Genomic DNA, 14932 nt, shown 5'->3' on the forward strand with positions numbered 1-14932 from the left:
AAACTAAGGTCCGCGGGCCGGATCAGGCCCAATTGCCTTCTAAATCCGGCCCACGGATGGTCCAGGATTCGCTGTGTGGATTGCCAGTGCGCATGTTCTTTCCCTCTCCCTCACAGGGTGGCAGCAGCGCCTCCTCCCTCCCTCCTCCTGGCTTCTCCCTGCCCTGCCTAGAGGAGGAAGGGGGCTGGGCTTTGTTGCTGCCAGCCCCTCTCCAGAGCCCTTTCGCATGCCATTCATCGTCCCACCGCTGCCAGCCCCTGCCGCTCGCAAGACACAGGAGCCACGGTTGGCTGAGTGCCCCCCCTCGAGCGGCGCCATTTAAAGCAGCCCCTCTCCGGAGCCGTTTCGCGCGCCACTCATCATTCCTCCACCGCCGTTCATTCGTTTTTTCAAAATATAGTCCACGACCAGAAAATCAAGTGATTTAAAGGATTTTGACTTAGCTGGTGCATAGTAGCCAAATCATGGTTTGAACATCACAACTGTACCTCAGGCTTGCATGCCCTGTTCTTTCCTTCCCTTTCCCACTTCCTGCTTTGAGCAAACCATAGTTGGTCATTATTTACAAACTATGGTGTATGCGAGCCATAGTTTTGCCATCAAATTAGAATTGGACACTGCGGCTTGAATTGGGTTTCTGCTTCTGGTTTTGAAGCCAAACCATAGTTTGCATGAACCATACTGGACATACTGAGAAACTAGGGTTTGCTCAACCCAGGAAGGTAAGTGGGAGGCGCTGTGGTCTAAACCACAGAGCCTAGGGCTTGCCGATCTGAAGGTCAGCAGTTCGAATCCCCGCGATGGGGTGAGCTCCCGTTGTTCTGTCCCAGCTCCTGCTAACCTAGCAGTCTGAAAGCATGTCAAAGTGCAAGTAGATAAATAGGTACCACTCTGGTGGGAAGGTAAACAGTGTTTCTGTGCGCTGCTCTGGTTCGCCAGAAGCAGCTTAGTCATGCTGGCCACATGACCTAGAAAAAACTGTCTGCTCCCTCAGCCAGTAAGACGAGATGAGTGCCGCAACCCCAGAGTCGTCCGCGACTGGACCTAATGGTCAGGGGTCCTTTCCCTTTACCTAAGAGGGAGGATGGTGGAAGTGTGCAAGCCTGAGACATGTTAATGATGAGCAAACCATGATTTGTTCATTTTGTGTTAACAGAGTCATTATCTGGGGACAAGTAACTAAGGAAATCAGTTTTGTGTCTTCAGTTTATTTGCCTCTTAATTTTTTCCTCAGTTGGGAGTAAAAAAAAGATTCAGGTCAATAACAGAGCATGAAAAAATAATCTTTTAAAGCACATATTATTATTTTAATTAGAAAGCAAGTCCATCTCATAATACTGTGCTGCTAAGCACACTGTGTCTTCTAATTACTTCTGGCTTTCAATATTTTGCTTTGTTTCGGCTATAGTTCATCAAGAGAGCTTCTGAGTGGGAATCTGTTTTTATTTTCAGCTCCTGTTCCTGAAATCTGAGCATGTTCCACAAAAAAGTGCTACAAGCCAAAGCAAATTCCCATTTATGATGACCTCCTGAAATACAATGACAGGGTTGCATGAGCCTCTGGGTTATGACTTCATTCCTAAACCAAAGAAATGATGTACTCGGTGATAAATTTCTGGCAGGCTGCTGGACAGACAAAAGAATGCCTTGTTGGTCACTTGCTAAATTCAAACTAAAAAACAAACAAACCCACAACTGCATTAACTCTATTGTTGCCAGGAATACTCGGCTTTGTAGCTCATTTGAGGGATGTGCAGATTTTGAAATCCGCTCCTGCCTTGTAAAAAAAAAAAAAAGAGCCAGACATGTTTTAGGAAAAACATCTCTAAGAAATGAGTTGTTAGTTCTGTGTGCTCAGACTGAAGAGTTTTATATATTACTGCCAATTCTCATAAGAAATCACTTTCTGCAGCAGCTGTTTCACATGAAATGCATCTCATGTGGTTACAAGACATCTTGAGGTTTTTCTCAAGTGTCTTGCAAGACTCCATCTTGTATTAACTCCCTCCTTTCTCTTTTTTCCCTGCACATCGCAAGCATAATTAGATGCCTTTGCTACACCATTAATTCCACACATGTCTCTTGTGTTGCAGATTCACATCTATTCTCTCGGAATGACACTTTATTGGGGAGCTGACTATGATGTCCCGCAAAGCCAGGTGAGTAGTGAAGGGATGTTATTGGGGGCGTAATGATATGTTACCAGGCAACTTCTGTTTGCTTTTCTCGCTGCAAAGTGGTATTGGGAGGAGGCAAACGGCTGGGAAGAAATAGGAAGTGGAAGGTAGAATGCCTAACCTTTCCTCCATCCCAGCATGTCATGACCACAGATGGGAGGAACTGGTGCCAAATGGGAAGAGTATTACTTTTCTTACTTACGCTACTGCCAATGAACAAACAGAGTAAAATAATAGTCATAGTGTGCAGTACTAGACAGGGCATGTCATCAGAAGATAACCACCCACTTTGAAAGCTTGAAAGTGAAATACAAAACTCAAAGGCTTTGGTGGCTGGGAAGTCATCCTATCAACCGAGGGTGTACACCCTTGAGTGTGGGTTTCCAACAGAATATACGAGATGATCAACTAGTAATACAGGAAAAAATGTAAGCAGCTCCCAGCTGTTTGGGTGTTGTCCACTAATTACAAGACTAGGCTGGTTCCAGCTGTCCAGTCAGTTTGCTTCCTTCCTTCTGACTCTCTTCGTATCATGTTTCTGTGTTATGGCCAAGTAGATCCAGACGTACTTAGGTCCAGGTTCACACATCTGCACGCATTTCTGGTTATCTGTAGTGCCAAGTGGTATCTTCCATGTGCAAACGAACCGGTTACTGCAAATGGAACTCTTCCTACTACCTGAAGTCAGCTGGAATGCTGCACTTTGCAGACTTGCAGCTGAATGGCAGGCAGTGGTAAAACATGTCTGTGAGAACCTGCCCGTTGCTGTTCTTCAGGACAGATGTAGCAACAGTGTTTGGGTCAAGGGAAGAGCCATAGCTCAGTGGCAGACCACATGCTTTGTGTGGAGTCCCTAGGATCTCCAGTTAAAGGGGTCAAGTAATACAGTGGTACCTCGGGTTACATACGCTTCAAGTTACACACGCTTCAGGTTACACACTCAGCTAACCCAGAAATAGTGCTTCAGGTTAAGAACTTTGCTTCAGGATAAGAACAGAAATCGTGCTCCGGCGGTGCGGCAGCAGCAGGAGGCCCCATTAGCTAAAGTGGTGCTTCAGGTTAAGAACAGTTTCAGGTTAAGAACGGACCTCTGGAAGGAATTAAGTACTTAACCTGAGGTACCACTGTAGTTGTTAGATGGAGTTGTTGTTGTTTTTTGAATTTATATACCGCCCTATACCTGGAGGTCTCAGGGCAGTTCACAGAATAAAATCAAAGTATAAAACCACAAAATACATAATCAAAATAAAAACAACAACCCAATCACCTCCCATCCCACCCCACCCCACATTTTAAAAGGGCATAGGATGTCAATCAAATCAAACAAAGGTCTGGTTAAAAAGGAACTTTTTTACCTGGCGCCTAAAGGTGTATAATGAAGGTGCCAGGCAAACTTTCCTGGGGAGAGTATTCCACAGATGGGGAGCCACTGCAGAGAAGGCCCCGTTCTCATGTTGCCACCCTCTGGACCTCTCAAGTAGGAGGCATATGTAGAAGGGTCTCAGAAGATGATCTCAGGGTCTGGGTAGGTTCATATGGAAAGAACCTTGCGATATTGCAGTCCTGAGCCGTTTAAGGCTTTATAGGTCAAAACCAGCACTTTAAATTGGGCCTGGAAACTAATTGGTAGCCAGTGCAGTCATACTAGGATCGGTGTAAGATGTTTAAACCGTCTTTCTCCAGTGAGCAACATGGCCACTGAATTCTGCACTAGCTGAAGTTTCCGAACCGTCTTCAGAGGCAGCCCTACGTATAACACATTGTAGTAATCTAACCTTGAGGTTACCAGAGCAAAGACAACAGTAGTTAGGCTATCCCTGTCCAGATAGGGGTTTAGCTGGGCCACCAGCCGAAGCTAATGGAAGGCACTCTGGACCACTGAGGCCACCTGAGCCTCAAGCGACAGCAAAGGATCCAGGAGTACCCCCAAGCTACGAATCTGTTCCTTCAGAGGAAGTGTAACCCCATCAAGAGCTGGCGATCTCCCACCCATCTGGTCTAGGGAACAGTGCCTCAGTCTTATCAGGATTGAGTTTCAGTTTGTTGGCTCTCATCCAGTCCATTACTGAGGCCTGTAAGCTAGAGGAGATGGACTTGCAGCAGAAAATGATCTTGGGCAATGGTACCTGCTCACCTCTAAATCTCGGTTTAAGGCTCCCAAACTATTTGAATTCCCTAACTTCCTCAGCTCATAGATATGCCTTTGTAAAGGCAAGCTTCAACACCTTCCCATCGAACGTGCTGAGAAATAGATTCTCCAATGGACAGATATCGCTCTTATGTGATTGTAATAGTGGGGCACCGGAATCGCTGCATCACATAATCTTTGACTGTGCTTTTCACTTACCGGCCAGGAGCAAGTTTCTTGCTCAATATCTTAAGGGAATTGCCGATGATACGATTGAAGCCAAACTGAGATATCTACTAATTGATGATGACCCCCTAAAATCACTCATGGTTGCCAGATTCCTGATCAGTGTCCTATCCCTAAAGAAGAGAAACGGTCTCCTGTGTGATTCGGATAACCCCTTTAAACCATGACCTATGTTTTAGGTGATATCACCATTGTTTTAAACCATGATCTATGTTTTAGGCGATATCACCATTGATATCCCTGATTAATTTATGAGCAGAGGGCGATGTATAGGTTACAAATTTATTGTAATGTATGATGGTGGTTTCTGTTTTTGTATGATGGTGGTTTTTGTTTTTGTTTTGCTTCGATTATTGTTTGTCTTTTGTAAGTTTTGGTGATTTTAAACTTGGAGGTTTAAGTATAATATGTTGGTATGGGAAACTGTCGTGTAACGGGCCAATGGCCGTAATAAAGATCAATCCAAATCCATTACTGAGGCAAGACACTGGTCCAGCACTTCCACTGCCTCACCTGCAGATGTAAAGGAGAAATAGAGCTGAGTGTCATCAGCATACAGCTGACAACATACACCAAACCTCCAGATAATGCCACCCAGTGGTTTCATGTAGATGTTAAACAACATGGGGGATAGGATTGAGCCCTGCAGAACCCCACATTGAAGGTTCCACGGGGCTGAAAAGCATTCCCCAAGCAACACCCTCTGGGAACGACCATCCAAGTAGGACTGGAGCCACCGCAAAGCGGTGCCACCCACCCCTGGTTCAGACAGTTGCTCCAGAAGGATACCTTGGTCAGTGGTACCAAAAGCCACTGAGAGGTCGAGAAGAATTAACAGGGACATGTTTCCCTTATCTCTCTCTCGACAGAGTTCGTCATACAGGGCAACCAAAGCAGTTTCTGTGCCAAAACTGGGCCTAAACCACAACTGAAATGGATCCAGAAAATCAGTTTCTTCCAGAAATGCCTGGATCTGGTCTGTTAGGTTCCATCTGAGACCTTGGAGAGCTGTTGTCAGACAGCACAGACAATACCGGCCTATGTGGACAAATGGAAGGGCAACTTCATATTTTATAGCTTATCAAGAGTAATCACCCCATCTTATTTAAACCATACAGTTGTGGACTTAGGTAAACCGTGGAGGTGTGAACTACTAGTTCCTGATTTTTACTGGTTTACCAAAAATGTTTTCCTAGCAATATAAACAATTTTATCTGCATCATATTTCCATGACTTGCCTCCATGTATGTTTGTGCAATCATTCTTATAGGCCTTAAGATTGCAGTAGTTTTGTTTTGTTTGTGCTTTAACCATTTATATTGTGCTTTTATCCTGTATTTTTATCTTGTGAACCGCCCTGGGATGAAGCATTCTATATAAATTTAATAAATAATAATAGTCTGCCGCATCTGCAGGTAAGGCTGGGAAAGACTGAAACCTTGGGAGAGCCACTGCCTGTCAAGTGTGGACTGAGAGTCGGGTCACTATAAGGCAGATATTGGCATGATCTATTAAGAGAGAATGAAAATGAGGAGGAGGCAGATGCTAACCAGGTTTTTTCTGCTCTTTTCTTTTCACCACCAGCCCATTAAACTTGGGGATCACTTGAACAGCATACTGCTTAGCATGTGCGAAGACCTTGTTTATGCCCGTGTCTCTGTGCGGACGGTTCTGGACGCTTGCAGTGCTCACATCCGGAACAGCAGCTGTGCCCCTTCCTTCTCATATGTGAAACAGTTGGTGAAACTGGTTCTGGGGAGTTTGTCTGGGGTAAGTGTTTACGAGCATGTTGAGCAACCGTTGAAAGTTGGCAGAGCTACTGTGAAGTCACCTTCCCAGCCTCCCTTAAAGAAACATCCAACAGAGTTTTCAACACAGATTTCAGAGGAGGATCTCAGAGGGCTCGTGAGAGATTTGCAAGGGAGCTGGTGATGGGAGAGCGCGCGCACACACACACACACACACACACACGTTGCTTTGAAAACCATTCCCCTTTTCCAGGAGTTCTTTCTGAAGGCTCAAAGCCTCCCCCCCCCCGGCTTATCACACACACACACACACCCCAAATCTTTTCAAAGGGGGAGAAGCTAACCCAAAGTAGGGGAGACTTGCTAGACACAGGAAATGTATTGAAGACCTGCCTTTAAGATGTGGTTGGGATTGTCTAGAATGGGATCAAGGGATTTGTAGTTCTTCCTCCTTCCTTGGTTTAACGACATAAGACTATAGATCCCATGCTCCACAGCCGTCATTACTTGCTGAGGAACATGTTACTGTAAGCTTCAGTGCCATCTTCAGTGCCCCATGTAACGTGCCAATCCTCCTGTTACAAAGACACAGAAATACAACCCTTCTTCTCTGTCCCCTTGGCATACTTGAAGGAGACAGTTTTCTCTGCTCTCAGGCCCTCACTTGAGGGGGGAGATGATGGGGGTGCAAAGCGCCCCCTGCCTCACATCTAGGGATTGGTGAGTCTGTCAGCTTTGATTTCCCTCCTTTTCTTTTCTTTTCAGTCTTATGTTCAGTTCTCCATATTTCCACATCAGTTTGCATTATTAAAAAAAAGAAGTCCACATGAAAATTCATCAAAGTTTAAGTACAAATTTCTCCCCCTATGTGTATGTTAGTATTCCTAATATATATATATATTTTCAAAGCAACTTCCCCTAATATAAAGAATTTTTAATGTTATTTTCACAAATATATGCATTGTTATTCACACTCTACCCCAGCACATTCATTTTTGTACACATTAGTTGGCTGGGAAGTTTGGAGAATTTCAAAGGATGGCTGTGTTTTGGTTCTCATATCATTTCAGGAAGTGCTGATCAGATAGGTTTGCCTTTAAATGCCAACTGCATCAAATTTCTCCTCATCTCATGTCACCTCTACGTAGGTTAGCATCCTCCAAGAGTTTGACGGTGAAGCTCTGAAGTGGGACCCCCCCCCCCCGCCTTCACACACATGGGGTCCCCTCTCACTCACTCCCCCTCAAGTACTTCCCTCAGACTTTTCCTTTCAGCTGGCTGAGATCCAACAGATATTCTAGACTTTCTCCAGAATGGTCATGTTTGCTTTCCTTGGAACTTCCCAGGTTTGCTTCAGATGAGCACGCTCCGAATTTTCAGCTGCTCATTTTAATCAGCTGAAGTCACAGCTGCGACAGGGTGTCTAAGGAGGAAGATCTTTTGCCTTAAATTGAGATGGCCTTTAAGTTACCATATTTTTCGCTCTATAGGACGCACTTTCCCCCCTCTAAAAATTAAGGGGAAATGTGTGTGCGTCCCATGGAGCGAATGCAGGCTCCTTGGCTTCAGCGATAGCAACGTGAAGCCTCCGAAGCACAGAGGGAGCGCTCCCTCCGCGCTCTGGAGGCTTCGCGTTGCTTTTGCTGAAGCCTGGAGAGCGAGAGGGGTCGGTGTGCACCAACCCCTCTCGCTGTCCAGGCTTCAGGGATAGCCGCCTGAAGCCTTCGGAGTGCAGCGCGAGTTCCCGCTGCGCTCCGGAGGCTTCAGGTTCCTTTTGCTGAAGCCGGGAGAGCAAGACTCTGCTGGCTTCAGCAGAGAGGGAGAGCTGCGCAGCGCCCCTTCAGCGAAGCAGGAGGAGAAATGGAAGGGGCTCTGTTTCTCCTGCCGCTTCACTGAAGGGGCGCTGAGCAGAGAGGGGGAGATTTTTTTTTCTTCTTCTCCCCCTCTAAAACAAGGTGCGTCCTATGGTCGGGTGCATCCTATAGAGCGAAAAATACGGTACTTTTTCTGCACACCTACTCAGCTTAGTTTCAGCCCTGAAGAAAGTCGAGTTGACCCTGATAAGTACCTCATGACTACGCACAACCTGGCAGGCTGAGGATATGGATGTCCCTGACAGATTAATGATGCCAAACTACATTAGCCTATATCCTCCTTTGTATGTCTAAATTCTGTCCAGTAAGTCAATTCATTCATCAGGTCTCATAGGCCTGTTATTACTGTGTAACAATGCCTCAGATTTATGCTGGCAAAACTCACCAAAGATAAACTAGGATAAAAATTGCCCTGCAGCATCTTGCCTTTTTAAATTACGCTGGAGACATGCTGCTGATAGGATCAAATAATTGCACTGCTTACTGTTCTGTTTGTTTAAATGCGGGAGTGACAGACTCGCAAGAGCAGTCAAGGGATCAAACCATGTAGCAAGGAGACATTTGGGGATGTGCGATGTGTGTCATGCAGAATGTTGACAAAAGCTGTGAGTCAACGCAAGATGCAGCTTCCGCAATGTTAGCCCTCTCCTTGGCTCCTGACCAGCACGTCTCGATTTCTGTTGACCAAATAATTACAAGGCGCAAAGGGCTGTGTGTTTTGCCCTGATTACCAGCTTTCCCTGCTTGTTCAGCTGCCTCAGGAACATGGGAAGCCAACTTACACCGAGTCATGCCATTGGTCCATTTAGCTCAGTGTTGTCAACGGGACGCGGGTGGCGCTGTGGGTTAAACCACAGAGCCTAGGACTTGCCGATCAGTAGGTTGGCGGTTCGAATCCCCGTGACGGGGTGAGCTCCCGTTGCTTGGTCCCTGCCCCTGCCAACCTAACAGTTCGAAAGCACGTCAAAGTGCAAGTAGATAAATAGGTACTGCTCCGGCGGGAAGGTAAACGGCGTTTCCGTGAGCTGCTCTGGTTCACCAGAAGCGGCTTAGTCATGCTGGCCACATGACCCGGAAGCTGTACGCCGGCTCCCTCGGCCAATAAAGCGAGATGAGCGCCGCAGCCCCAGAGTCGGCCACGACTGGACCTAATGGTCAGGGGTCCCTTTACCTGTCAACACGGACTGGCAGTGGCTTTCTCAGGTTTTAGACAAGGGAGGCCTTTCTCAACCCTGCCTAGAGATGCCAGGAATTGAACCTAGAACCAAGAAATCTCTTTAGATTAAGGTCAATGACCAGTACTCAGAAAGAAACTTTGTAAAATATATGCCAAAACAGAGAACCATAGCAATAAAATGTCTAATGACTGCCTTGTGCTATAGAACACTAGGGATAGGAAGCAGAATGAGTCTTTGACGAGTTTTACATGCATGTAGCACAATAGAGAGCTGGACCATAAAGAAGGCTGATCGCCGACAAATTGATGCTTTTGAATTCTGGTGCTGGAGGAGACTCTTGAGAGTCCCATGGACTGCAAGAAGATCAAACCTATCCATTCTTAAGGAAATCAGCCCTGAGTGCTCACTGGAAGGACAGGTCGTGAAGCTGAGGCTCCAATACTTTGGCCACCTCTTGAGAAGAGAAGACTCCCTGGAAAAGACCCTGATGTTGGGAAAGATGGAGGGCACAAGGAGAAGGGGACGACAGAGGATGAGATGGTTGGGCAGTGTTCTTGAAGCTACCAACATGAGTTTGACCAAACTGCGGGAGGCGGTGGAAGACAGGAGTGCCTGGCGTGCTCTGGTCCATGGGGTCACGAAGAGTCGGACACGACTAAACAACAACAGCAGCAGCAGCAGCAGCAGCAGCAGCAGCAGCACAATATTCAACCACCCTAGAAGAGCTGGCTGAGTTCTGATCTGAAAGGAGCATAGAAGCATATAGTGCATAAAATGCTGCAAATGATTTGAAATATTGTGTATGGTTTATTCAGATCTGCTTGATTGCTTCTTCTTTTTTCTAAACAGGTGGATCAACTTCCCTGCACAGGGGACAGAAAGGTGCAGACTGACAGGAGCCAGGCCATCCGGGAGAGGCTGAGAGGGAAAGGACTTCCCACAGGTGAGTGTTTAGCAATGAAGGGAGTGTTAATGTTGGGGAAATGCGGAGTGCTTTTTAATCTGCCTTGCAGACAAGTACAACGAAGGAAGCAGAGCTGCTCCTGGTGCTGTGACCAGCTTGACAGGTTTTTACCCCTGAAAGCAGATTGCTCACCTCACACCTAGATGCCGCAGTTTAAGTGGCACACCGGTGATGTAGCAAAAATCTGAGCGCATGGTGGCAGCTTTGAGGGAAAACCTGAACGTGTATCCAAAGTACAAGGGGGGCAGAGAGGGAGAAAGTTCTGTGGCGCACGTGTAAATCCTTGCACTGATGTAACGAGTGCATTTGATACTGCCCCATAGTTCTGGAGTTGTGGAGAAGCAATTGTACTTCAATACAAGAAATGTTCACACATTTCTTTGGTCAGGGAAGCATCTTGAAACCAAACTAGATGCAACGCTAATGACATGAGTGCAACTAGCGTGTCTCGATTTTAAAGAGTAAAAAAGCCAATCAGGATAGGAGCTTCAGCAGAGAAGGTAGCTTCCCCCCCTCCTTCTGCAATCCAATTAAGACTCCCTGGAGCTAACAGTAGCTCAGAGTGGGGCGGGAGGGAACTCAGCTGAATTGTGTTTTGAGGGGAAAGTGGGGGGGGGGGGGAGAATCTCCCCATGGACATGTGTGTACTCATGCTCACACATATACACTTGTAGTGGCTAATTTATAATAGAGAAACATGTGCCACATCTAGTTTGATTCTCAGTTCAATAAGAGTCCTAGTACTTCACATGCTCCATACCAGGCATAGGCAAACTTTGCCCCCCCCCCCGATGTGTTGGACTACAATTCCCATCATCCCTGACCACTGGTCCTTTTAGCTAGGGATCATGGGAGTTGTAGGCCAAAACATCTGGAGAGCCGAAGTTTGCCTCTGCCTGCTCCATACCATATCCTCAGATGGGAGAAAAATAATACCTCCGGGTCTGTACCACATAGGCCACTCTACTGTTCTTTGGGAAGAGGAAGGCATAGAAATGTTATACATAAAAGAATAGATTAATCTGAATGCAGTTATCTCCCATAAATAACACACTTCTCTCCTCCTTAATACACCTGCCATGCTGCAGCCTGGAATAGACTCCCCCACTTCTTCGCATGATGGTTAGCAGATGTAGAATCATGTGGGCACCCCACACTTTAACCTGAGTCATGAGACTCTTAATCTCAGGTCCATGAGTTTGAGTCCTACATTCGGCAAAAAATTCCCACATTGCAGGGGGGGGGGTTGGGCTACAGTTCTATGATTCTGTGAGATTTGTCCCTAGCAAATAGCTCCTGGAAAGGCCTGAAAGCTCAAAGCTAGTCAGGATTAAACACAACCCATGGTTTGGCTTTTGAGTTTGTGAGACTCATAATTCGGTATCCTAGGAAGGCCGAATCTGATCCTCACCTTGCCCAGTCTGGCCTAGCATAAGCTAGGTCTTGAGAAGACCCTGTTTGGGGTGTGTGCCTGTGGGTTTCCTTTTCTTCCACCCTGAACTAAATCCACCTTGTTAATTCCCTCCTCTTACTTTATGTGCCATCTATCTTCAGTGTTTAACAAGTATTTCAGGGCTCTTCTCCCTTGTGAAGATTAAGCATCCAATAAAAAGCAGGATCTATTTGGCTGTTCTGGTGGTGTAATGCTTGTAACCAAGAGATGAATAGTGAGTGGTTTATATGCTAGCTGCAAATTTCTTAGACTGATACTCAATATGAAAATATATATATACACACACTTTTCTTCCAGAGTGAAGCGGTGCTAAAATATTTATCTAATTCTTTATGGTGAATTCCTTAACAGTGGGACCCATGTGTCTAAATAGCAGAATTTGTACCAGGGTGTCACTATTAAAGTAGAGCAATAGTTACAATTACTTTTAATAATGTACACAGAACTTAATAATTTAATTCCTCTGCTGTTTAGTGAAAATCGTATGAGGGACTCCATAAATAAGACCCTTCGAAGTATAATCCCCAAAAATTGGCATCTTATTCTGGGGGGGAAAGTGTGGACCCACAAGGAATTGTGGAAAGGAAGGGATGAAAGTGGGAAAAGGTTATGTTCCAATTCCACTTTCCACTGTTTCTACTTGTCCCAATTCCCACCCTCCACCCCACATTCAACCAACCCCGTTTAATCCTCCCTCTCATGTGTCTTTACAATGTGTCTGCTTAGCCTGTTGACAGCCCTTCCTTCTACCCTCCAAAACACACCTCCATTCTCACCATCTCCCCTCCTTCTCTCTTGGAAGCAACTGGTGAGAAGCGAAAGAGGGATGGAATATTACGCAGCAACCAGGCTGGCGACTGGGAGCGGCCGCCGATACCATATAACACCAGTCTTGAAAGACCTACATTGGCTCGCAGTACGTTTCCGAGCACAATTCAAAGTGTTGGTGCTGACCTTTAAAGCCCTAAACGGCCTCGGTCCAGTATACCTGAAGGAGCGTCTCCACCCCCATCGTTCTGCCCGGACGCTGAGGTCCAGCTCCGAGGGCCTTCTGGCAGTTCCCTCACTGCGAGGAACCAGGCAGAGGGCCTTCTCGGTAGTGGCACCCTCCCTGTGGAACTCCCTCCCACCAGATGTCAAAGAAAACAACAACTACCAGACTTTTAGAAGACATCTGAAGGCAGCCCTGTTTAGGGAAGCTTTTAATGTTTGATGTATCACAATATTTTAATATTTTTTTGTAAGCCGCCCAGAGTGGCTGGGGAAGCCCAGCCAGATGGGTGGGGTATAAATAAATTATTATTATTATTATTATTATTATTATTATTATTATTTCAAAGGAGCCTAGAATGTTCAACTGACTACCTAAGTGAAACGAGGCTGGTAGTGATGCCCTTTTGGCAGCAGCTGAAAACCTTGTCTGTTTCAGCATAGAGCACTCTATTCCTCATGGGCAGTAGGTGGCTGGTACGAGTGGAGTGGTGCTCTGAAGAGAGCATCTGGAAAGACCTATGGGCAACTAGATCTAAAAGAGAACTCCAGAAACTGAAGCCAAACCCAGAATTAAGAAGAGACTGGCTGACAGTATTAAAAGCAGCTGCTGTAAACTGCAGACTCAGAGCCTTGATGTTTTTTGTTAAGAGAATATCGTTAGCAGCTTATCGTTGAGAGCAGTCAAGATAATGAGGGAAGCTGGATTCAAAACCACAGCTGTGGTGAATGAGGAGTAAGGTTTTCTGCAGGGAAACAGAGAGAGTAAATGTTAAAGACATTTGGCAGAAAATATAAATTAAGGGAAATTGGATGGTGATGATTAGGCAGGGCAGAGAAGATGGATCAAGAGAGCACTTTTGAAAAGAAATCAGGAGTTGACAGACAAAACAATCTCATGTCAAGGAAGTAAAAAGTCCCAAGAGCATCAGAAGAGAGAGGGGTTAGACTTGCTCAAGTGTAAATCCATTAACATCAGTGTGACTACTTTGAAACTGGTCTGAGGTTTAAGGCCATGGCTTGCTGGCAGTGCGATTGCATCAGCGATGACAATTGATTGAGTATTATATAACTGCGTGTGCTGTTGATGTACTTTATCTTTGACAGTTTGGGGATAGAGGCTATATTTATCTCTTGGACTGAATCTAGTCCCGTCCTTCTAATGCACCCTTTGACCTTTTTCTTTTTGTTTCCATGTGGAAACAAGATATATTTTCCTGCTGCTCACAACACAAAACTTCCATTGAAGTTTCCATCTCTGTGAGCCATTGGCAATAATCAGGAGGCTGTCCCAGAATAAAGTTCAAGACTGTGGTTTGTGGTAGTGCTTAACTGAATTTTTTAAAAAAACTGAATCTACCACTGACTGGTCTCTGTGGTCACTTTGTGAGGTACATGGGCAGGATTTTATAGGGAAGTTGCATTTTTTATTTCATGACAGGAAAAGACAATGAGCTAAAGTTGAAACAACCGAAGTTTCCCTGTATTGCCGTCAGGAATTTAATATGTCTATATGTGTCTTTGAGAAGTAACTGAAACTTTGGATTTCTCATGGGAGAAGAATAGGGATTCCTCCGGCGGGGGGAGAGATAAGAGATAAAAATACAATTTTCGTTGTGGCATATTCGAGGCAATTTAGTTCTTTCTGAGAGAACACACCTGTTTCTGCTATTCAGAATATGGCAACTTATATATGCAACCAAAGTGTCCATCATACTGCATGAGCCCCTGTGGGGTACATTGCACCATAGTTGTGTTGTTTTTTAAGCAGACATACATTTCATGCTAATACCTGTAGGATTCCTGGAGGTGGGTAGCTGGGCTGCTAAGTCCCAGTTTTAATGGCAGAGGACAGATTTACGAGATTTATCAAGGCAGAGGTTAACTTTTGCTCCCTGTTCACTACCGCTTCATCGTCTTGAGAAAAATGGCAGATACAGTGGTACCTCGGGTTAAGAACTTAATTCATTCTGGAGGTCTGTTCTTAACCTGAAGCACCACTTTAGCTAATGGGGCCTCCTGCTGCCGCCACGCTGCCGCTACGCGATTTCTGTTCTCATCCTGAAGCAAAGTTCTTAACCCAAGGTATTATTTCTGGGTTAGTGGAGTCTGTAACCTAAAGCATCTGTAACCCGAGGTACCACTGTATGTCAAACTCTTATCTGCTGCCCATG

The 14932-nt window shown here is 45.6% G+C and overlaps 1 protein-coding gene across 6 annotated transcripts in view; it reads left to right on the forward strand.

Annotated features, from left to right (window-relative positions):
- PTPN13 (protein tyrosine phosphatase non-receptor type 13) overlaps positions 1-14932 on the forward strand; it is a 159397-nt gene that overhangs the window by 67767 nt on the left and 76698 nt on the right. For all 6 annotated transcript variants that reach the window (XM_077933806.1, XM_077933803.1, XM_077933805.1 and 3 more), the window contains 3 exons: positions 2094-2159; positions 6136-6321; positions 10201-10294. In XM_077933806.1, coding sequence (XP_077789932.1) covers positions 2094-2159; positions 6136-6321; positions 10201-10294 — 346 coding nt within the window. The remainder of the gene's footprint in view (positions 1-2093; positions 2160-6135; positions 6322-10200; positions 10295-14932) is intronic.

This window comes from Podarcis muralis, chromosome 9 (genome assembly GCF_964188315.1).
Source record: "Podarcis muralis chromosome 9, rPodMur119.hap1.1, whole genome shotgun sequence".
In the NCBI taxonomy this organism is placed as follows: domain Eukaryota; kingdom Metazoa; phylum Chordata; class Lepidosauria; order Squamata; family Lacertidae; genus Podarcis; species Podarcis muralis.